Genomic DNA, 23,381 nt, shown 5'->3' on the forward strand with positions numbered 1-23,381 from the left:
GGCTACTTTTCTTTTTTTTTTTTTAAATGATCAAAGACGGACAATAAAACATATTTCAGACTGCACGGGGAGAGGAGAGGAGAGGAGAGGAGAGGAGAGGAGAGGAGAGGAGAGGAGAGGAGAGGAGAGGAGAGGAGAGGAGAGGAGAGGAGAGGAGAGGAGAGGAGAGGAGAGGAGAGGAGAGGAGAGGAGAGGAGAGGAGAGGAGAGGAGAGGAGAGGAGAGGAGAGGAGAGGAGAGGAGAGGAGAGGAGAGGAGAGGAGAGGAGAGGAGAGGAGAGGAGAGGAGAGGAGAGGAGAGGAGAGGAGAGGAGAGGAGAGGAGAGGAGAGGAGAGGAGAGGAGAGGAGAGGAGAGGAGAGGAGAGGAGAGGAGAGGAGAGGAGAGGAGAGGAGAGGAGAGGAGAGGCAGGTGCAGGGCGCAGGTTTGATTTCACAAACATGAATTCCATCTGTTCTGCAGCGCAGGGGATCGGGACGCCCAGGCGAGCCCAGCTCAAAGACGGCCAGGACTCAGGAAGGGCTCCCTCGCTCGCTTTCAGGGGTCCAGGCCCAGAGCTCGCATTCAGGGGTTCAGGCCCAGAGCTCGTTTTCAGGGGTTCAGGCCCAGAGCTCGCTTTCAGGGGTCCAGGCCCAGAGCTCGCTTTCAGGGCTCCAGGCCCAGGGCTCGCTTTCAGGGGTCCAGGCCCAGAGCTCGCATTCAGGGGTTCAGGCCCAGAGCTCGCTTTCAGGGGTCCAGGCCCAAAGCTCGCTTTCAGGGGTCCAGGTCCAGAGCTCGCTTTCAGGGGTCCAGGCCCAGAGCTCGCTTTCAGGGGTCCAGGCCCAGAGCTCGCTTTCAGGGGTCCAGGCCCAGAGCTCGCTTTCAGGGGTCCAGGTCCATAGCTCGCTTTCAGGGGTCCAGGCCCAGAGCTCGCTTTCAGGGGTCCAGGCCCAGAGCTCGCTTTCAGGGGTCCAGGCCCTTCTGCGTCCTCCACAGAAGCCCTCCCTCCGGACCCTGTGCTGCACCTGCATATGCACCCCATCCCAAATTCCCACACAGTTTTTACAGGAGGCGGGGCTCAGAGCGGGCTGGCTGCTGAGAAGCCTGTCAGCGCAGAACGAGCTGCGTTCAGACATTCAGACAGCACAGCACAGCAGCAGCTAATCGATGCTCAGCACCTGCCTCCATCTTCTAATGAGCGGCCACGCTGGCTCCCGTGCTTTCAGAGCGCAGTACCCAGCATGCTTTGTCACACCGGCGCGCAGAAGGATCTCTCCTCTCCGCTCATTTCTCTGCAAGACAAATCAACCTGTTCAGCGCTGATAAGGAGGATCAAATCAATAGCAGCAGGAAGAGCTGCATCACTGAGCCGAGCGCAAAGCAGGCAGCGCCATCCTCCCCACACATTACCATCCGCCCCACACACTACCATCCGCCCCACACACTACCATCCACCCCACACACTACCATCCACCCCACACATTACCATCCACCCCACACACTACCATCCACCCCACACATTACCATCCTCCCCACACATTACCATCCTCCCCACACACTACCATCCGCCCCACACACTACCATCCGCCCCACACATCACCATCCGCCCCACACACTACCATCCGCCCCACACACTACCATCCGCCCCACACACTACCATCCGCCCCACACATTACCATCCGCCCCACACGTTACCATCCACCTCACACACTACCATCCACCCCACACATTACCATCCTCCCCACACATTACCATCCTCCCCACACATTACCATCCGCCCCACACACTACCATCCGCCCCACACATCACCATCCGCCCCACACACTACCATCCGCCCCACACACTACCATCCGCCCCACACACTACCATCCGCCCCACACACTACCATCCGCCCCACACACTACCATCCGCCCCACACATTACCATCCGCCCACACACTACCATCCGCCCCACACACTACCATCCGCCCCACACACTACCATCCACCCCACACACTACCATCCTCCCCACACATTACCATCCGCCCCACACATTACCATCCGCCCACACACTACCATCCACCCCACACACTACCATCCGCCCCACACACTACCATCCGCCCCACACACTACCATCCGCCCCACACACTACCATCCGCCCCACACACTACCATCCGCCCCACACACTACCATCCACCTCACACGTTACCATCCGCCCCACACACTACCATCCGCCCCACACACTACCATCCGCCCCACACGTTACCATCCACCTCACACGTTACCACCCACCCCACACACTACCATCCACCCCACACACTACCATCCGCCCACACACTACCATCCGCCCCACACATTACCATCCACCCCACACACTACCATCCGCCCCACACACTACCATCCGCCCCACACATTACCATCCACCGCACACATTACCATCCACCGCACACATTACCATCCACCGCACACATTACCATCCTCCCCACACATTACCATCCTCCCCACACATTACCATCCTCCCCACACATCACCATCCGCCCCACACACTACCATCCGCCCCACACATTACCATCCGCCCCACACATTACCATCCGTTTTATCACGCTGCGGGTCGCTATAGCTGCTTTAGCCACGTTAGCTTAGCCGCACACCGCTATAGCTACGTTACCTTAGCCGCACATCACTATAGCTGCTTTAGCCACGTTAGCTTAGCCATGCACTGCTTTAGCCGCACTACCATAGTCGCTTCATTTTAGACGTGTGATGTTAGCCACGCGCGCCATTGTTGCTGTCGTCGCTGCTCTGCTAGCAAGGAGATTGTGCCACTGTAATTCGCCTATGAATCCACGTCTGATTATTACCTACACTGGCACCTCAGTCTTTTTAGATATGGAATAAATATGCAATACATCTCAAAACCTTATTATAAAACATGAGGCATGCCTGTACCCGATCACTCAATATGACACGCACCCAAAGAAATGCATGATGGGAACCGAACAGATTCACACTCATTTATAAACCTGTGTGAAACACACCGCGTCTGACGCGGGTTATGAATGCGCCAGCAGCGTTACACACTGACATCGGCAGAAATAACGAGCAGCCGCCGCGCCGCGGATACGCAGGCGTCCCGGGTCATCAGTCCGGCGTGGTAAACGGGGTCCGTGCGACCGCGGCTCGGAGAAGGGCCATTTCTCACCGCCGCACAGGCTGAGCGATCTCCTCTCCCTAAACATCCGTGAGAAAAATAAAGCTTCAGAAAGCCAATCAATCTGAGTGACGCCATTTGTCAGGAGGGGGCCCCACCCGCTCCCCTTTCCGTATGCAGAGCCTGCCCCACCCATGGGACGCAGCTCGGTCCCAGGCCAATCAAACGCCTGCTTTCAGGCTCAGTGGACTGGGCCAGAGGGGCGCACACAGACAGAGAGCTTGCCCCCTCTCCCCCTTTAGGGCCTGGTGCCGCTTCTCCAGGCCCAGGCCTGTTTGCCAGGCAGGCCTTTGATCTGCCAGAAAAGAAAAGAGGAGGAAAGAAAAATCAATCTTTTCTTTTCTTCTCCTCGCGCGGCTTTTCTGCTCTGGACGGGTTTGACAGCGTCGGCTCCACCAGGTCGGAGGAGGAGGAGGAGGAGGAGGAGGAGGAGGAGGAGGAGGAGGGAGCTCAGCCAGGCCGACTCAACAGGGTCCCAGGCCTCCTGAACAACCCCTCACAAACCCACTGCAGCTCTGCACACACCAGCCTGCTCATCAATAAATAAATAAAAATCACACTCACACAGAACTTTCCAGAAAGTTTCACACCGCAGACCCGTGAGTCCACCTCCCTCTCAGAACGCGCTCTGAGCAGACCCCCCCCCCCCCCCCCCCCCCCGCCTGTGGGGCCGGCGCTCTGTGAGCAGCCCCCCCCCCGCCTGTGGGGCCGGTCTGGGGCCGCTTCCTGCAGACAGAAAGTGGAGTTACGTTTCCGGGGGGACGCTTATTAAAGCGACACCAGGTTTGTTCCGTTCCTCCCGGACAGCGCGACTCCAGAGTCTGCCCCAGCCCCCCCCCAGCCACCCCCCCCCCCGCTCGGGCCCTAGCTCCTCAGAGCACCATAACCAGGCTGCCATCACCTCCCCGGCTCCCCCACCATCACACAGTCAAGGACAAGCCCTCCCACAACGACACTAAACAGCAGGAGGGAGGGGGAGAAGTCTGAGTTTCAGGACCCAGCTGAAGTCTTTGAAAAAGTCCATTTGAACTCACTCAATTAATCTCCTATTCTCGCCTTAAAATCAGGATTCTAAAAAAAAATCAGGAATCCCATCATTCTTAGAACACTTAGAGACACACATCCAAGTGAAGCAACAGCACGCACTGAGCAATAAAAAAAGTTTTTTTTTTTTTTTTAAACGACACCACCAAATCTCCCAAGTACATAAATGAAGAAGTGGAAAACATTAGTAAAATGATCTGATGTGTAACTTTAGGCCAGTAAATGTCACTCTAATGAGCAAAGGGTTTACATCCTGTATAAGCACTTCATACACAGGGTCATATCACTGCTGCAAACACGCTTTATGCATACCTCAATAAAAACATGTCAAAATCTGGAAACAGTGTAGTCCTGTATACATTAAAATTAATTCCAGCTGTTTTCCCTGCCAAATCAAAACTCACACAAATAATAAAATTATTCATTTCTTTATTTCATTAGTGCTATGGGGGCTAAGGAATGTTCTTCATTATATTAATTTTGACTGTTGATCTTTCTTATTCAGCATATCCATAATTACACAAACATTAGAATAATATCATACAGCACATTGACCTTCCATCAACATCTCTGAAGACCAGGCAAAATGATCAACTAGCACAGAGCCAAGGCACGAGTCTGACATCTCATCGATTTAAACAGAAATAAATCCTTAAAAGTCCTTTTTATGTAGCCTGCAGCGTGTGTGTGGGTGTAGGGGAGCGTGTACATCAGCTCTGAGTAAATACACCTCAACACACATTCACCCCTGGACTAACACACACCCCACATCATACAATCACTTCATCACGACTTTGAACTTCATTTCGATCACTTTTCAGTCCGTTTCAGTAAACCTGGTGTATTTTGGCATGTGGAGGCGAGCCTGTTCCCAACAGTACAGGTGAGGGGCTGTCCCGTGCGGTGGGTCTGTGGGTCACCTGCAGCCCAGGTGAGGTGAGGGCAAGGTCTGGGCGGGGCGGGGGCGGGGCGGGGTCAGGCCAGGGGCAGCTCCTGGTAGGCCGCGTAGCGCCCAGTCACATGATGGTAGACCTGTGAAGACAGGGACGAATCAGAACAGACCCCGCGTGTACACACAAGCTGAGAAACACGCTCATGAATAATTAATTAGAGAGAGGGGAGAATTAGAGAATTAGAGAATTAGACGAGCCCAGGACTCCCTCAGCTTCACAGCACAGGGGGAAGGCCTTTACACACAGGAGCTCTGCACAGAGGGAAGGCCTTTACACACAGGAGCTCTGCACAGAGGGAAGGCCTTTACACACAGGAGCTCTGCACAGGGGGAAGGCCTTTACACACAGGAGCTCTGCACAGAGGGAAGGCCTTTACACACAGGAGCTCTGCACAGGGGGAAGGCCTTTACACACAGGAGCTCTGCACAGGGGGAAGGCCTTTACACACAGGAGCTCTGCACAGAGGGAAGGCCTTTACACACAGGAGCTCTGCACAGAGGGAAGGCCTTTACGCACAGGAGCTCTGCACAGGGGGAAGGCCTTTACACACAGGAGCTCTGCACAGAGGGAAGGCCTTTACACACAGGAGCTCTGCACAGAGGGAAGGCCTTTACGCACAGGAGCTCTGCACAGGGGGAAGGCCTTTACACACAGGGAAGGCCTTTACACACAGGAGCTCTGCACAGAGGGAAGGCCTTTACACACAGGAGCTCTGCACAGAGGGAAGGCCTTTACACACAGGAGCTCTGCACAGAGGGAAGGCCTTTACACACAGGAGCTCTGCACAGAGGGAAGGCCTTTACGCGCTCGCACACGCGCACACACACACACACGCACACGACGGTGCAGAGAGCCGTGTGTGTGTGACGGACTCCAGGGGTGAGGCGGTCATTCTGCCCAGAGCAGAGCCACGGGCATCTCCCATCCGGGGGGGGCTGCTACCATGGCGACTGACTGTGCCTCAATATGGATGCTGAGGGCTCAGAACCCCACCCAGCCCTTATCTCGCCCGCCCGCCCGCCCCTCTCTCTCTCACCTGTCTCTCGATGTCCGCCAGCAGGGTGCTGGCCCCCAGCCGGAACAGGTGGGGCCCCATCCACTCCTCGCCCAGCTCCTCCTTCATCAGGGTCAGCCACACCAGCGAGTCTTTGGCCGTGCGGATGCCCCCGGCCGGCTTAAACCCCACCTGCCAATCCATCAACAACCACCAATCAGACGTGCCTATCCATGAACAACCACCAATCAGACACGCCAATCCATCAACAACCACCAATCAGACGTGCCAATCCACCAACAACCCACCAATCCACCAACAACCTGCCAATCACCTGCCAATCCATCAACAACCACCAATCACATGCCAATCCATCAACAACCACCAATCAGACGTGCCAATCCACCAACAACCCACCAATCCACCAACAACCTGCCAATCACCTGCCAATCCATCAACAACCACCAATCACATGCCAATCCACCAACAACCCACCAATCAGACACGCCAATCCACCAACAACCCACCAATCCACCAACAACCTGCCAATCACCTGCCAATCCATCAACAACCACCAATCACATGCCAATCCACCAACAACCCACCAATCAGACGTGCCTATCCATCAACAACCACCAATCAGACACGCCAATCCATCAACAACCACCAATCAGACGTGCCTATCCATCAACAACCGCCAATCCATCAACAACCACCAATCACACACGGCATTGCCTGACTCCTCCCACAAAGCCATGAGTGAATCACATTCTGCATTTGCATAATGCAGCAATGTACAAATTAAGATAATTATTATTACTGCGATGATGATGATTATAATTATTACCATTATTATTATTATTACTGAGGCAGGAAGTGAATATCGTGGGCTTATACCTTGTGGCCGGTTCGCAGGAAGTAATCCCGGATGGCCCTCGCCATCACTATGGCAACCGGGTAGGTGGCATTGATCGTTTCCTTTCCTGTCGAGGTTTTGATGAAGTCTGAGCCTGTTTGTAGAGAGAGAGAAAAAGAGATCACATTCTACCTTCAACCTGAGATACGCCTCAGACAAGCATCCACAGAAACCACATGACAATAGTGAGTGTGTGTGTGTGTGTGTGTGCTTGCATGTGTGAGTGTGTGTGCATGGTTGCATGAGACAGTTTTGTGTGAGCGCGCACACACACACACACACACACACACACACACACACACACACACACACACACACACACACACACACACGCACACTGTGGCATTCACCTGTTCTGGCAGTACTGGGGTTAATTGTGGGACACACGTTGCAGAGCTTGTCCACTTTAAATGCTTACTTAACTTCTACAGCCAAATGAGCCCTGCTGCCAATTACACTTAATCAGAGACTAAACACAGCCAGGAGAGGCTGAGACCCCACCATGGAGGAGGACTTACTGCGCCATCCTGCTACAAGCTTCATTCTGGATCTGAGAGAGGCATCGGATCAGGGAGAAACGGTGATTTACTGTAATCAGGATGTGAGAGGGGCAGGGAGAAGCGGTGATTTACTGTAATCAGGATGTGAGGGGGCGCAGTCGCGGAGATTTAATGTAATCAGGATGTCAGAGGGGCACAGTAGCGCAGATTTACTGTAATCAGGATGTGAGAGGGGCACAGTAGCGGAGATTTACTGTAATCAGGATGTGAGAGGGGCACAGTAGCGGAGATTTACTGTAATCAGGATGTGAGGGGCACAGTAGCGGAGATTTACTGTAATCAGGATGTGAGAGGGGCACAGTAGCGCAGATTTACTGTAATCAGGATGTGAGGGGGCGCAGTAGCGGAGATTTACTGTAATCAGGATGTGAGAGGGGCACAGTAGCGCAGATTTACTGTAATCAGGATGTGAGGGGCACAGTAGCGGAGATTTACTGTAATCAGGATGTGAGAGGGGCACAGTAGCGGAGATTTAATGTAATCAGGATGTGAGGGGCACAGTAGCGGAGATTTACTGTAATCAGGATGTGAGGGGCACAGTAGCGCAGATTTACTGTAATCAGGATGTGAGGGGCACAGTAGCGCAGATTTACTGTAATCAGGATGTGAGGGGCACAGTAGCGCAGATTTACTGTAATCAGGATGTGAGAGGGGCACAGTAGCGGAGATTTACTGTAATCAGGATGTGAGAGGGGCACAGTAGCGGAGATTTACTGTAATCAGGATGTGAGAGGGGCACAGTAGCGCAGATTTACTGTATTCGTGGTTTTAGCGGAACATATGCTGCTCCTGACAGGCAACAGGAGGCGCGTAACTGTTCATCAATAAAGCGCTTCATTATTTTCCTTTCTTCACAGCCGAAGAGGGGAAAATGAAGTTTAATCAGCTCCCCGATTAAAAATAGAAGATGAAACGACGCCGTTAATGGATTAACCACAAACCGGGGACGTATAAAAATCAGCCCCTTCTGCTGGGCGGCTGCTCTAATGGCAGTTCGGCACCTCATTACCCAACAGAACAAGATGAACATTTTCCAGTTCATTAAAGAGATGTTCTATGTATTTTTGCCTGTCGCCCCCCCCCACACGCCCCCCCACCCCGCCTCCCTCAGACTGGCATTGTCCTTAAGATTCGTTATGGGGAGTCTTAATTACGTGATAATGGATAATGGTTATTAAATGCGGGCGACAGTAATGAAGCTCCATTCATTCGCCGGCCGCCGAGGCTGCTGGGAGAGCGGAGCGAAATTGCCGGCTTCGGAGATTAATGGATCAAATTATTATTCAATTTCAGAAATCTCATCCGGGATTCATAGAAACAAGGGGAGATTAAGAGCTGAGCGGGGCCACGAAAGCAATGCATTTTAATAATGATCTCTATCAGGCCAGCAGACAATTTGGCGCTCTAATCGGCTTAAAATGTGATTATTAGTTAAGCACACAGTCGCTGTCTGCGCGTCTCACTGCGGCCACTCTGGGGAGCCCGGCAGCGCCCAACAGCTGGGCAACAGCGCCACGCAGTGGCCACACAGGCAAACTGCACGTGCCGTTCTGAAATCATCCCGCTGGACGTGAATAAGGTTCTTCAGTCGCCTCAACCCATAATTCAGCATAATCTACAGGGCATTTCTGAATAAGTTATGATATGAGCACATCAATGATGCATCAAAAAAAGATTGATACTGAAGATCAATATGAATTGACAAGAAGGATTCATTACAAATGCAAAAATTATCTAAACAAAATGTGTACAATGCACAAGAAGGAAGTCAAATCGTTTAATTGTCAGCCAGCACAACAGCTCATTAGCCAATTTAAAGAGATTAGAGATAAATAATAGGACAGAATCATGGTTAGCAGAAGAGCAGCACACAAGAGCATTCAGTAATGATCAGCTCAGTAATGCTCAGCTTGGTGAGCTGCAGTAGAGACCCTAAACCCTCTGGAATGGCCTTTTTAGAAGCTCTGTTTTACGGGACCGTAGTTTCGGGCGGTCGGCGCTCTCACCCGCCATCATGGCGACCAGGCTGGCCCGGTACACGGTGCTGAAGCAGCCCAGCTCCCCCACGGCCAGGATGCTCTTCATGTGCGCCTCTCCACAGGCCTCCCGGAACTGCTGGAGCTCCTGGTACAGCTCTGAGGGAGAGGGGCCCAAACACTCAGCTTCTGTCTCTACCCGACCCCCACCCCCACCCCCACCTGCCTCTCACCCGCCATGCCAACCCCCCACCCACCACACAGCGCTGAGGAGAGATGGGCCCAAACGCTCAGCGCCCGCTGTGCCCCTCTCAGACCTGCCATCCACCATGCCCTTCTCAAACCCACCACAGTGACATTTTTAAAAATAATGAATGGAGTTTTGGCGCCCCCTGGTGGCTACCTTCCCACTGTGCGGTGAGGGCGAGCGTGCGGTTGATGACGATGTCGATCTCGCCGGCCCCGTCCTGCACGGCCAGGCGCACCTCCTCCAGCCGCGTCTTCAGCGGCGTCTGACCCGCGGGGAACCCCGTCGCCACTGCCAGAGCAGAGTTAGCGGGTTAGCGGGGTGGGGGGGGGTGGAGTCAGACTTACACACAACCCCCTCACACAGCGAGAGGTACACACCCACGCACCCCCGCCCTCTCACCTGAGGCCACAGGCAGGCTGGAGTTAGCAGCCTTCAGGGACTTCACGGCGTCGGCCACGCGAGAGGGGTACACACACACTGCGGCCGTGGTGATGCCTGCAAACACACACACGGGTGGTGGAGACATGCAGGCTACTCCAGCACAGAGCAGGGAGACGGGGAGGCGCAGAGGAGCTCTCCAGCGCAGTACCTTTATCCTGCATGTCCATGGCCTTCAGGAGGTCACAGCGCACAGGCTGCGTGGCTTTCAGGCACAAGCGGTGGACATTGGAGGGTGTGTCATCGCCGGCGAGGGTCGTCAGGTCGATGCAGGTCACTGCCCGGAGGAGCCAGGCCGCCTGCGGGAGCAGAGAGCATGCTGGGTAAAGGGGTTTTCAGGCAGCGCTGGCTGGGGGTCAGTAAAAATGCAGACAACATGGCAGCCAAACCAGCATAAAGGCCCGAACACTGCTGACTGGATGCCAGGTAAACGGCAGCCAGTCCATCAACCCCTGTGCAAACAGTGATGCCACGGGCCTGGTCAGCTTACTAACATTAACCCCGGCCTGGACATGTCGAAGTGTCCTTGAGCAAGACACCTAACCCCTAACCCCTAACTGCTCTGGCGAATGAGAGGCATCAATTGTAAAGCGCTTTGGATAAAAGCGCAATATAAATGCAGTCCATTTACCATTTACCATTTACCACAAATATGTGATCAGAATGCTGATGTCACAATCACTGCTGGTGACTGAAAACAGTGGCGTTCTAGAACACTGAACATTCCAAAAAGACCTGCTTAACCTACGTAGGGTTAAAGCAGGGAGAGGACAGCAGGTGTGTCGGCTCGGAGAAGCCCCGTTTGGAAGCAGCCCCAGCCGATCTGCCGCGCTCACCTCCCACTGCTTCTTCACCAGCTTGCGGCCCTGGATCTGCTGGGCTCTCTTCAGAACCGCCTGAGTGTTCACTCGCACCCTGGAGACCCACTCCAGGTCTGCCGATGGGAACGCACACAGCAAACGAATCAGTGCACAAGCCAGGGTTCAGCACAGTTACCTGGCCTCTCATTATTCACAAGAACTACAAATGTAAAAAGTAACATCCAGTAGAGACTGGCAACGAAATGGGACCAAAAAAAAACAATTCCCCCAAACTTTGTATAAAGTATAATTCTTCGGTGAGTGCTTGTGTGTCAGACGACGGTCTTGAGAAGGCCCTGACCCCCCCCCCTCAGATCACATGTTGTTTTCTGCACAATCAAACTCATGTGAAGCACATTAACTACGGCTTGGTCTTCACGGCAGATGCACAATTACAGAGTCGTGCACTTTTCCACCATGTCTTTCTGTCCCGTTTATCTAGCATGTTAAATATTAACAATCCGTGGCCGAAAAAAAAAATGCTACTGCGACTTCAATCAGCTTGGGAAGCGTTTTCGCCCCATGGAATAATGTTCAGTGACAATCTGAAATGGAAATGTGGCATACTCTCAGCGAGTCCCAGAGATTACGGATTACGATTCACTTACATTACTGATGTCGTGCACTGTAGCTGAGTTTGTGGCTTTTATTTAATATTTTCGGCTAGATCCTACCTCTGCTCAAAAGCGAACTTGATTTACGTTAGCAACGAAGCGGAGAGAGAACAAATAAGCCTAAAAATAATCTGAATACAAATCGTGCCATCTGGTTTGCCGACGAACTGAAGTTACCCAGCTCGTTCGCCCATGTGTCAAACTTAGCTAAGTGCTACAGATCAAATGCTGGCTAACTAGCTAGCCAGCATTCATTCCAGCCGGTAATTTATGGCATTTTCACCGACAGACAGGGACTAAGCGCTTACCAAGCTCCATTCCTGGGTTTCTAGCAGACATGGTGAAATTAATCCACTCAACCGCTTTTCGGGGCACTTCAAACTGCAAGAAAGCCCCACAAAACCAACAGCTCCGAATAGCAGCTGTGCAGAGCACCCACAGCTCACTAGATCAGTACTTCCTGTACATACCGCCGTCACTTCCGAGATCTATAGTCAGAGAAACATGCAGTGGGTTACATTTTTCACGGATTTGGTATGAAAGTTCCGGTCATTATGATGTTTGTTCGGGATATTGAAGTTTTGCGTAACTCCAGTGCTAAGACTTTATAGATAAGTATTTACAGTATAAACATTGTAAAGTGCAGAGTGTTTAAAATTGTCCTTTGGCTCCCAGTTTCTTCCCAACAGTAGTTAATATTTTACACAGCCTCACTTTTTTTGGACTTTGAGGGTGATTCTGAACTTCAAGTCCCTTTCTTATGGCAGCCGGCTTCATTTACAAAAAATAGAAAAACCTTCTCACTGCAATACTTAGTCAATATAGACACGGAACCATTTTTGTTTAATTTATTTTATTTTATTTTTACTTTGAATTCAATGTTGAACGCATGACAATTTCAATATAATATTTAAATGTACAACTCCCAGTACATGTGTATAGTTTATGTACTAGACAATGAAATCTCTTCAAAATGTCAAGCAAAACATTTCAACTAAACGTTTTTTGAAGAAGCCATTGGCTTTAATATCCAGGTAGAGCGGTGGACATGAGAAAGTTGAACACAGAAGCATTGACTTTAAGCACAATGGCATACCCTAAAACATTAACAATAACATAGAGCATTCCCAAAATCTGAAGTAACCATATAACATGATCTTTGACCTGACTGTCAGCCTACAAAAGCCTTCTTCTCCACCAAGATGGCCGTTTGAGGGAATACTTTCCACTCGCTAAATCACAGTCATGTACACAAATCGGTATGTAGACAACCCACTCCAGTGCACCATCAATATTGTATGTGGGCCACCCAGAAGCATAGGCTGACATGTGATGAGAGGTAAGCGTTTAAACTTCTGTGATGTCACAGGAGAAATGTGTTTGTTTCTGGGACCTGTTTGATGAACACCGTCAGGTCCATGACTGCTTTACATTACATTACAAGCTTTGAGCAGACGCTCGTATCCAGAGGGACTTACACAACTTTTTAAAAAAAAATTTTACCTTTTGAGACTTCCTGCAACACTTTCTATTCTCTATCGAGAGCAACAAGAAACAACACGGTAACACATGTCTGTGGGCTGATGTCATCTTAGGACTCTGGAATTCTTCAAGACGGATTCCCTGCTCCAACATGGAACGGGTCTGTTTTTACTTTCTCAGTTTCTGTACCAAAGAAATATAACGGGATCGTTTCACATGCTGATCTATGGCCAGCTCGTATTTATTGTGCCGAGCGTTTGAAATCTGACCCCGTCAGGTTTAATGTTCTGTGGAACCGTTGCATTCCAGCGAGCCGTGCATCGGGGATGTACATAAACGCGGCCAGGGAGCTAACGCTTCTGCCAGGCCGTTCCGCCGTTTCCTGTAACCATGGTTCCCTCGCACAATATTATGGAAAACATACAGTTGAGAAAGCTCACTGTGATGTTTTATGGTCTTAGTTAAAATCTCTAAAATGATAGAGGATAAACCTCCCTCCACTCATATAATTGTAGCTGTTTCTTGTTATTTTAAAGCAAAATGAAATCAGAAAGAATAGCAGCTGGCTGTGATTGAATGTATAAACTATATTTATGATATTAATAATACCTCCTGAAGACCCTTTTAATTACTTTTTACCCATTAATTAAATAATTATTAATTTAATTTAAATATTGATTTAACTTAATCATTAATTAAATGGTAATTTTGTGCTGACTTTTTCCAAAACTTACCTCATCAAATAAATATGTTTCTGTTCATGGTCTTTATGTCATTACAATCAGTTTTTGGAATTATAAATAGTATTTCATTGACTAATTATTATTAATAATAATAATAATAATAATGATAATAATAATAATAATAACAACAACAATAATAATCCTTGGAATTACTCATGTTGATATATATAGATATGACTGCTGCTAAGATTATCATGGAATACTATATATTTTATGAAATTGACGCTTGAGAACCTCATTTTCAAGTAAAGGTTGCAGTATGTAACAATTTCCACTAGATGGCATGCGACTCCACCAGACTGCAACAGGTTTAATCCTGGAACGCCTTCTAGCGCGGATCACACTGGCCAGTGTGCACAATTAGACTATCTTTGACTTTTAAGAATGTATGCTTTGTTCACACAAAAACTATTTCGCTTTTGGTGTTTGATGGTCAAACAAGAATACAAAAATAGGTGCATGGAATATCAAACAATACAGCCTACTAATCGCAGCAGCCAGGGGTGTGTGTGTGTGTGTGTGTGTGTATGAGGCCTTAACCTTAAAAAACCCAGTCTCTGGGAGAGGGGGGCAAACGGGACTACCAGGGGGCAAACGGGACTACCGGGGGGCAAACAGAATCTCCCCAGGAGGGCAAAGGGGACCCCCACAGCGCCAGTGAATGTGGGGCAGGGGGAGTCTGCTAACGGACTGAAAGACCTGTCCTGTGAACGCCCCCCAGCTCAGTGACGGACGGTGCAGTTGGGAGGGCTCAGCTGTTTAAATTAAACTGCATCTTTTTTCAATATTTATTTTCCCCTGACAGACCAAACATATATAAAATTCAAAGACATGGATTCAAGTCAGAGATCAATAAACTTCCCAGTGCCTTTTTTTTTTGTTTTACTTCATGACAACTAGGTTCTCGTGCCAAATACAGATATCAACAGCCAAAAATGTGTGTGCCATCTGGTCAGTTGCTTTAGATCTGTTGGGTGGAGCTTCAGGGTGTCTTACAAAAAAAATGTATCCATTCAAAACAGTTTCAACATGTGAGAAAAACAAGTAACTTACTGCCAGTAGACGTGCACATAATTAGAGAGAGAGTACGTACGGAGCGGGCAGTGGATGTGTGGCGTCCATGTTGTGGCTGGCAGGCAGGACGCTGGAGTGAAGGCTGAAAGCGGTTGAGCAGGCCCGTTGGAGACATTATTGCGTTAATGGCGGTCGGGAGGCTGGATGGGATCTGAGAGGAGGACGGCCGGTCTGGGAACAGGGGGAGGAATGCACATTACGCAGGGCCAGGGGATCTCTTTTTCTTTCTAATTTTGGCTCCTGCCTTTCCCCTCCATCTGGTCTGAGTTTGGCACTCGGAGTGAGTCATTCCTCTTTAATATAAGCCCTGAACAAGCCCGGCATGCTTCAACTGCGCATAGAGCCAGCAACACAGGCAGCGCACAGGGCCAGGAACACAGGCAGAACACAAAGCCAGCAACACAGGCCATTCAGTACACAGAGCCAGGAACACAGGCAGAACACAGAGCCAGCAACACAGGCCATTCAGTACACAGAGCCAGCAACACAGGCCATTCACTTTTCTGTTTTGAGTCAGATTTTATAATTGTTTTTAAAGGTGAAGGACAGTCTGGATGGGTGGTTGGGTGTCTGGAAGCATGGGGAATTGTGGGTAAACAGAGTGGAGTGGACCCCCAGTGTAGATAGCTCTGTTCTGGACAGAGGAAGGGACGGCAGAAGGGAAGGGAAAAGATGGCCTCCCATTAGAAGGGAAGGATGCTGGTGTCTCGCTTCCTGTGACCCAGCACTAACCCAGCACTAAGCCAGCGCCTATGGTCACCTCTGCTCGCCCGGGGCCACGTTAGGACAAACCCGAGCCTCCCGCCAGTGAGTCACCAGCCCGTCTGAATGGCTCCAAATACTTTGTGGGTGATTCAGGATCCGTCCCGCAGTTTGTTTGCAGGGTCAGAAACGGGGGAGTGGGGGGGCAGTGGGGGGGGCAGCTGTACAAACGTGACACGTGAAGTGTGTGTCATAACAGACCGCTCTCAGCCCCCCCCCAGCATTAAAACAGCCCACCTGTGCGCAGAACTCTGCTCACCTTTACAGCTGCGTTAGCGTGCGCTAGGAGAGAGGAAAGAGGAGAGAGAGGAGAGAGGAGAGGAGAGAGGAGAAAAAGGAGAGAGGAGAGAGAGCTGAAGGGGTTTCAGATTGACTGGTTGTTTTGATGATTCTTGCTGATGCTGTTTCGTTTCTGAATAAACCTGCCACTCATTAAAATTAGCTCATTTTTTAAGCCTGTGAAGCAGGGGGCAGTCAGGCGGGCGGAGCCGGAGGTGGAAGGGGGCGTATGGGGGAGGGGGCATGGGGGGGCGAGTAGGAAACTGAAACCAAAATGAGTCAGAGGAACAGAAGGAAATTACTCCTCGATGACTCTGTTCTTCAGAGTGGCCTACTGCCCAGTGAGTCACAGCCAGCTCTGCACCACAACTACACACACACACACACACACACACACACACACACACACACACTCACACACACACACACACTCTCTCTCACACACACACACACACACACACTCTCTCACACACACACACACACACACACACACACAGAGCACAGGCAGTGTGGAAGAGGAGAGGACAAGCAGCAGGTGTGGTGGGGGCGGGGTAACCTGACACCACCCACTTTTGGAGGTGTCTAGTGTCACCTGACTCAGGGCTGGAGTGTGAGACAGAATCACAGGGACACAGTCCCTCACCTTATTCAGCATTACCATGCTGAAGCTGGCAATGCATCATGGGATATTCTTTATGAATAAGATGACTCATTGCATGGGATATTCTTTATGAATAAGATGACTCATAGCCCTCTCTAGGCCATGAGGCTTAGACACTCAAAGCCTGCATAGACTCTTTTATTCTCACAGACAGAGGGGCACTGACTAGGAATGAATCCGTTAATGAATCAGTGAATCACCTCTTTAATAAAGGGGTGAAATTTAGCTCAGTACAGTGTATTGTGCAGGACAGGTAGCGTATATTGCATATGGTGCATCAGCTGGTTGTTCTGCGTGCTCGTGGGCTGTGGCAGGGGTCACAGGTGAGCTGAGCAGAGGTTCTCACTGATGCACACAGACCCTACAACCCTAACCCTAACCCTAACCCAATCAGAGGTTCTCACTGATGCACACAGACCCTACAACCCTAACCCTAACCCAATCAGAGGTTCTCACTGATGCACACAGACCCTACAACCCTACAACCCTAACCCTAACCCAATCAGAGGTTCTCACTGATGCACACAGACCCTACAACCCTACAACCCTAACCCTAACCCAATCAGAGGTTCTCACTGATGCACACAGACCCTACAACCCTACAACCCTAACCCTAACCCAATCAGAGGTTCTCACTGATGCACACAGACCCTACAACCCTAACCCTAACCCAATCAGAGGTTCTCACTGATGCACACAGACCCTACAACCCTAACCCTAACCCAATCAGAGGTTCTCACTGATGCACACAGACCCTACAACCCTACAACCCTAACCCTAACCCAATCAGAGGTTCTCACTGATGCACACAGACCCTACAACCCTAACCCTAACCCAATCAGAGGTTCTCACTGATGCACACAGACCCTACAACCCTAACCCTAACCCAATCAGAGGTTCTCACTGATGCACACAGACCCTACAACCCTAACCCTAACCCAATCAGAGGTTCTCACTGATGCACACAGACCCTACAACCCTAACCCTAACCCAATCAGAGGTTCTCACTGATGCACACAGACCCTACAACCCTACAACCCTAACCCAATCAGAGGTTCTCACTGATGCACACAGACCCTACAACCCTAACCCTAACCCAATCAGAGGTTCTCACTGATGCACACAGACCCTACAACCCTACAACCCTAACCCTAACCCAATCAGAGGTTCTCACTGATGCACACAGACCCTACAACCCTAACCCTAACCCAATCAGAGGTTCTCACTGATGCACACAGACCCTACAACCCTACAACCCTAACCCTAACCCAATCAGAGGTTCTCACTGATGCACACAGACCCTACAACCCTAACCCTAACCCAATCAGAGGTTCTCACTGATGCACACAGACCCTACAACCCTAACCCTAACCCAATCAGAGGTTCTCACTGATGCACACAGACCCTACAACCCTAACCCTAACCCAATCAGAGGTTCTCACTGATGCACACAGACCATAAACTCCAGCACTTGTTTTAAGAGCGAAGGACGAAAGTTTAACCCAATTTCTCTCAACCCTCTCTCCTTCTGGAGGAAATGCCTGGAATTCTTGGGGTGGGGTGGAAGGGGGGTCTGGGCAGTGGGGTGGAGATGGGGGTTCGGGGGAGTTCCGTTTTGTGAAACTGTGTTCCGATCCCACCACCCCAATCAGAGGTTTCACTGAGTAAATCTAAAATATTTACACCAATAAAAAGAAAGAACCGTTTTATACTTCGTCTGCATTAAATCCTTGGGTTTTGCATTCATCTAGCATGTCTTTAAAACCATTTTTTGCACAAGTGAATGCTGGCATATCAGAGCTAAATGATACAGTGAATACCATTATGAAATGTGTGTTTATGCAAAGTTAAAGAGTAATTATGCATGACATTCTGATTTCTAGAGGTCATTTGAAGTGAATCTCTCTCACAGACACTGGGAGGGGAGGGGAAGTGTGATATTATGGGATGTCTCTCTCACAGACACTGGGAGGAGGGGGGAAGTGTGTTATTATGGGATGTCTCTCTCACAGACACTGGGAGGAGGGGGGAAGTGTGTTATTATGGGATGTCTCTCTCACAGACACTGGGAGGAGGGGGGAAGTGTGTTATTATGGGATGTCTCTCTCACAGACACTGGGAGGAGGGGGGAAGTGTGATATTATGGGATGTCTCTCTCACAGACACTGGGAGGAGGGGGGAAGTGTGATATTATGGGATGTCTCTCTCACAGACACTGGGAGGAGGGGGGTTATACTGGAGCTACAGCTGGTTTGGACTAACAGCCCGCTTTAGCCACCATGTCACATTGACCTGGCAGAACTGAGGACATCTCACTCAGGAGACGCAGGAAACAGCTGACTGAGTCAGAGCGTGAGACTAACCAATCAATATCATCAGAATTTGCAGAAGTGCTGAAACAGCTATTTGTTTTGGCTATATCACATTTTCAGAAAGTCATTAGTTGGAATTTAACTAAGTGAAACCTAATCCTTTTCTATTGTTGTTATTATACATTTTTAGTTTTAACATCATTTATTAGCTCATTAAAGTCTCCTGTCCTATCATTTCTTAATCAATCCAAATTTTCAATAAAAAACATTTTTATAATAAAATAAAACAAAACATTTTTGTTGACTTGTGACTGTATATTGTTTTTGGTCTTGTTATTGCAAAACCAAATGCATCCAGAAGTTTTTTGTTGGTGATAAGATGTTTAAGCTTGAGTGGAAAGAGAGACCACCTTTATCTAGCAGAGGAATTTCCCCTGTCTCCAACCCCGCCCCCCCCCATTCTCCCCAAACAAACAGAAACCCCCCCCTCAACTTCTGCAGGGCAGTCTGGAGGAATGAGGGTGGAGCTTCAGGATGTTCTAGCACTCAGAGTCTGGGGGGGGGGGGGGGGTGAAGGGCCGGGGGCTTTTCAGGGAACAGGGAGCAGGATAGCTTTGATCTGCCCTCCCCCCCCCCCCCCTCTCTGACCCAGCAGGGTCAAAGGTCACAGACTCTGGGGTGGGCCACAGTCTCCTCTCACGTGAGACGCTGCTGCTTACTTTGTGAATGGGGTGGGGGGGGCGGAGGGGGGGTACAACCAGAGACAACACAAATGGAGGGAAAATGGCGGTTAAAATTTACTGGGAATGTTAAAAACACTTTCCCTGTAATCCCTTCACATTCTGCACGTGGGGGGGGGGTGTGGGGGTAGTCCCATTTGCCCCAGAGGTCCGTCACACAGTTCATTCCAGTCACAGGAAATTCATCATTTTTTTCATTCTTTTAAAAATGTTATCGCTAATTTTATCCCTTATTTCGGAAAGCCCCCTTTCTGTGGGTGCGTCACATAAACTGGGCATTCCACTGGCCTAAAGGGGCATTCCCCTGGCCTAAAGGGGCATTCCCCTGGCCTAAAGGGGCATCCCACTGGCCTAAAGGGGCATCCCACTGGCCTAAAGGGGCATTCCCCTGCCCTAAAGGGGCATTCCCCTGGGCCTAAAGGGGCATTCCCCTGGGCCTAAAGGGGCATTCCCCTGGCCTAAAGGGGCATTCCCCTGGCCTAAAGGGGCATTCCCCTGCCCTAAAGGGGCATTCCCCTGGCCTAAAGGGGCATTCCCCTGCCCTAAAGGGGCATTCCCCTGGGCCTAAAGGGGCATTCCCCTGGGCCTAAAGGGGCATTCCCCTGGGCCTAAAGGGGCATTCCCCTGGCCTAAAGGGGCATTCCCCTGCCCTAAAGGGGCATTCCCCTGGCCTAAAGGGGCATTCACCTGCCCTAAAGGGGCATTCCCCTGGGCCTAAAGGGGCATTCCCCTGGGCCTAAAGGGGCATTCCCCTGGGCCTAAAGGGGCATTCCCCTGCCCTAAAGGGGCATTCCCCTGGCCTAAAGGGGCATTCACCTGCCCTAAAGGGGCATTCCCCTGGGCCTAAAGGGGCATTCCCCTGGGCCTAAAGGGGCATTCCCCTGGCCTAAAGGGGCATTCCCCTGGGCCTAAAGGGGCATTCCCCTGGGCCTAAAGGGGCATTCCCCTGGGCCTAAAGGGGCATCCCACTGGCCTAAAGGGGCATTCCCCTGGCCTAAAGGGGCATTCACCTGCCCTAAAGGGGCATTCCCCTGGGCCTAAAGGGGCATTCCCCTGGCCTAAAGGGGCATCCCACTGGCCTAAAGGGGCATTCCCCTGGCCTAAAGGGGCATTCACCTGCCCTAAAGGGGCATTCCCCTGGGCCTAAAGGGGCATTCCCCTGCCCTAAAGGGGCATTCCCCTGGCCTAAAGGCAGTGCCACACCCAAAACACGCTAACGCTGCTGCTAACGCAACCGCTAAAGCAGTTTACAAACCTGGACACACCTGTGCAGACCCGGCCTCACCTGTGCAAACCTGTGCAGACCTGGACTCACCTGTGCAAAGCTGTGCAAACCTGGCCTCACCTGTGCAAACCTGTGCAAACCCGGACTCACCTGTGCAAAACTGGACTCACCTGACATAGTCACTAACTCTGCAAAGCTGTGATTAATGGGTGCATGTAAGAATTAGTCCAGTATCTGCAATATGCTACAATTTGTAAATAGTTTAAAACCCAATCACCTGTGTATTTAACCAAAAGCCCATACATTTAATCAAGCGATGAGTGTACTTAACCCAGCCCCACCATGTACGTAACCCAACTGTAAGTGTATTTAACCCAACTACCAGCATATTCAACCCAACCGCAGGTGGAAAAAAAAAAAAACTCAGGAGTTACGCCAGGGGTGTCACAAACACTATTACATTTATTGTGCTGAACAAGGCTGTGATAATCCATTAAAGAACGTTTAAAACAAGCAAGCCATTTCAGAGCATAAGCAAAGAGAGCAACACTAGGTGAATAAGCGACAGTCATAAAGTTAGAGAACACTTGAAAGGATATAATGGGGTAAAAGAGGAACTACACAACATTGCATAATGTAAGAAGTCTTTTAAAAAAAAAAAAAAAAAAAGGTTAAATGTCCAGTCTTACCTAACAGTGGCCAAGAGGCAGGGACGAACAGTCTTATAAAATTTATCCCCCACAAAAATAAACTATATATATATAAAATTTTACGATGCTCTCCCTGGACTTCTTGGCCACCAAATTTTTAAGCAGATTTTCAGTTTGAAAATGAGGTAACAGTAGGCCCTATTCGGAGGTAGTAGTGTGTATTCGATTGTACAAGAACATGACATGAGAAAACACAAGCACAACTTCAATAAGACTCCCAGAGCCAACAGCCCGTCTACAGCGACTTCCTCTCACGCACGCAAACCAACAACCAGGTCAAAAACATTAAAAACATCATTTTCTTTTAAAATCTTAAACTCAAGTACATATTCATGAAATAAAATGCAGAAGATGTTGGGAGCTGCAGACGGAGCTGCAGGTGGAGCTGCAGACGGAGCGTCTCTCCCCCTCACTGGTGTGAGAGTTATTTTATGTGCACCACATCGTACAGAGGAGACGTCTCCAATCGTTCTTCTCCTTATTAATCTCCTGAGACTCTGAGAGACACAGATGCCATATTGACTCTACGCTGGACCCAATTCTACCACATTGCGGTTTGTCCTTAACTCTGGGGGAGGAGGTAAAGAATCTTTACGTGAAAAATCATTTAAACCCCCCCCCTTCCCCCCTAAATACAGATTGTTCCCATCTTTAATCTGTAGTGACCGTCAAACTTGCCTGATGTGCTACAAGTGACCTCCAAGTGACCTCCGAAGTCAGCTGCCAGCCGGGCCCAGGCCTCAGCACTGGAGTCCAGCTGTTTCAGAAGCCGTGCTTTAGAAAGCTGAGCTGCCACGCCCCGCAGGTACAGCGCCTCGCCCCCCCCAGCCCCGCCCCCCCAGCCCCGCCCCGTGGGTGTCCCACCTCACAGCCCACCGTAATTCAGGAGTTAGCGGTAAGGCTAAGTGCCATGGCGGTAAGGGCTAGGGTTGATCGCCATGGCTGTAAGGGCTAGGGTTGATCGCCATGGCGGTAAGGGCTAGGGTTGATCGCCATGGTGGTAAGGCTCTGGGTGTCTGATCGCCGTGGCTGATCGCCATGGCTGTAAGGGCTAGGGTTGATCGCCATGGCGGTAAGGGCTAGGGTTGATCGCATGGCGGTAAGGCTCTGGGCGGCTGATCGCCATGGCGGTAAGGGCTAGGGTTGATCGCCATGGCGGTAAGGGCTAGGGTTGATCGCCATGGCGGTAAGGGCTAGGGTTGATCGCATGGCGGTAAGGCTCTGGGTGGCTGATCGCCATGGCGGTAAGGCTCTGGGTGGCTGATCGCCATGGCGGTACGGGCTAGGGCTGAGCGCCATGTGTGCGTGATGCTAACGTGCTCCTCCTCCTCTAGCTCCACTCACTACCCCTGGCCCAGTCCCTGACAGGTGGAAAGTGGACTCACTATGCAAGAAGCAATTCAAATACATCTGGTTGAACCATATAACGGAAATATAATAAAATCACATTTGTGTCAAGTACACAAAAATCACTAATCAAGTATATCTCAATGTCTACTAATTTAAAAAAAACATTTTCATGAAGGCAACACACAAAAAACCCAAACAAGTGTTTTCCAAACCTGCAAAGTTTCAAGCCTCTTCGAGGTTCCTCTGTTCTCCATGCAAATTAAAATGCATTTG

General features: G+C 50.3%; 1 protein-coding gene across 1 annotated transcript; it reads right to left on the reverse strand.

The window, feature by feature from the left end:
- Positions 1 to 4,621: 4,621 nt before the first annotated feature.
- dera (deoxyribose-phosphate aldolase (putative)) lies at positions 4,622 to 12,361 on the reverse strand. The gene is made up of 9 exons (XM_035401249.1): positions 12,079 to 12,361; positions 11,133 to 11,230; positions 10,448 to 10,595; positions 10,258 to 10,353; positions 10,012 to 10,146; positions 9,639 to 9,767; positions 7,054 to 7,166; positions 6,199 to 6,348; positions 4,622 to 5,241 (listed from the first exon to the last, which is right to left on the reverse strand). Exons 1-9 carry the CDS (start codon positions 12,107 to 12,109, stop codon positions 5,185 to 5,187), a joined length of 957 nt encoding a protein of 318 aa, XP_035257140.1. The 5' UTR covers positions 12,110 to 12,361; the 3' UTR covers positions 4,622 to 5,184.
- Positions 12,362 to 23,381: the final 11,020 nt, after the last annotated feature.

This window comes from Anguilla anguilla, chromosome 19 (genome assembly GCF_013347855.1).
Source record: "Anguilla anguilla isolate fAngAng1 chromosome 19, fAngAng1.pri, whole genome shotgun sequence".
Classification (NCBI taxonomy): Eukaryota; Metazoa; Chordata; class Actinopteri; order Anguilliformes; family Anguillidae; genus Anguilla; species Anguilla anguilla.

Bases quoted from the DNA above. Each gene is read 5' to 3' on its own strand.
- dera (XM_035401249.1), bottom strand. From the start codon at position 12,109: ATGTCTGCTAGAAACCCAGGAATGGAGCTTG. The intron at 10,354-10,447 runs GTACTGCGCTGG...GTGTGTTTGCAG, and splicing joins CATGGACATGCAGGATAAAG to GCATCACCACGGCCGCAGTG. The intron at 10,147-10,257 runs GTGAGAGGGCGG...CTGCTCTGGCAG, and splicing joins CAGCCTGCCTGTGGCCTCAG to TGGCGACGGGGTTCCCCGCG.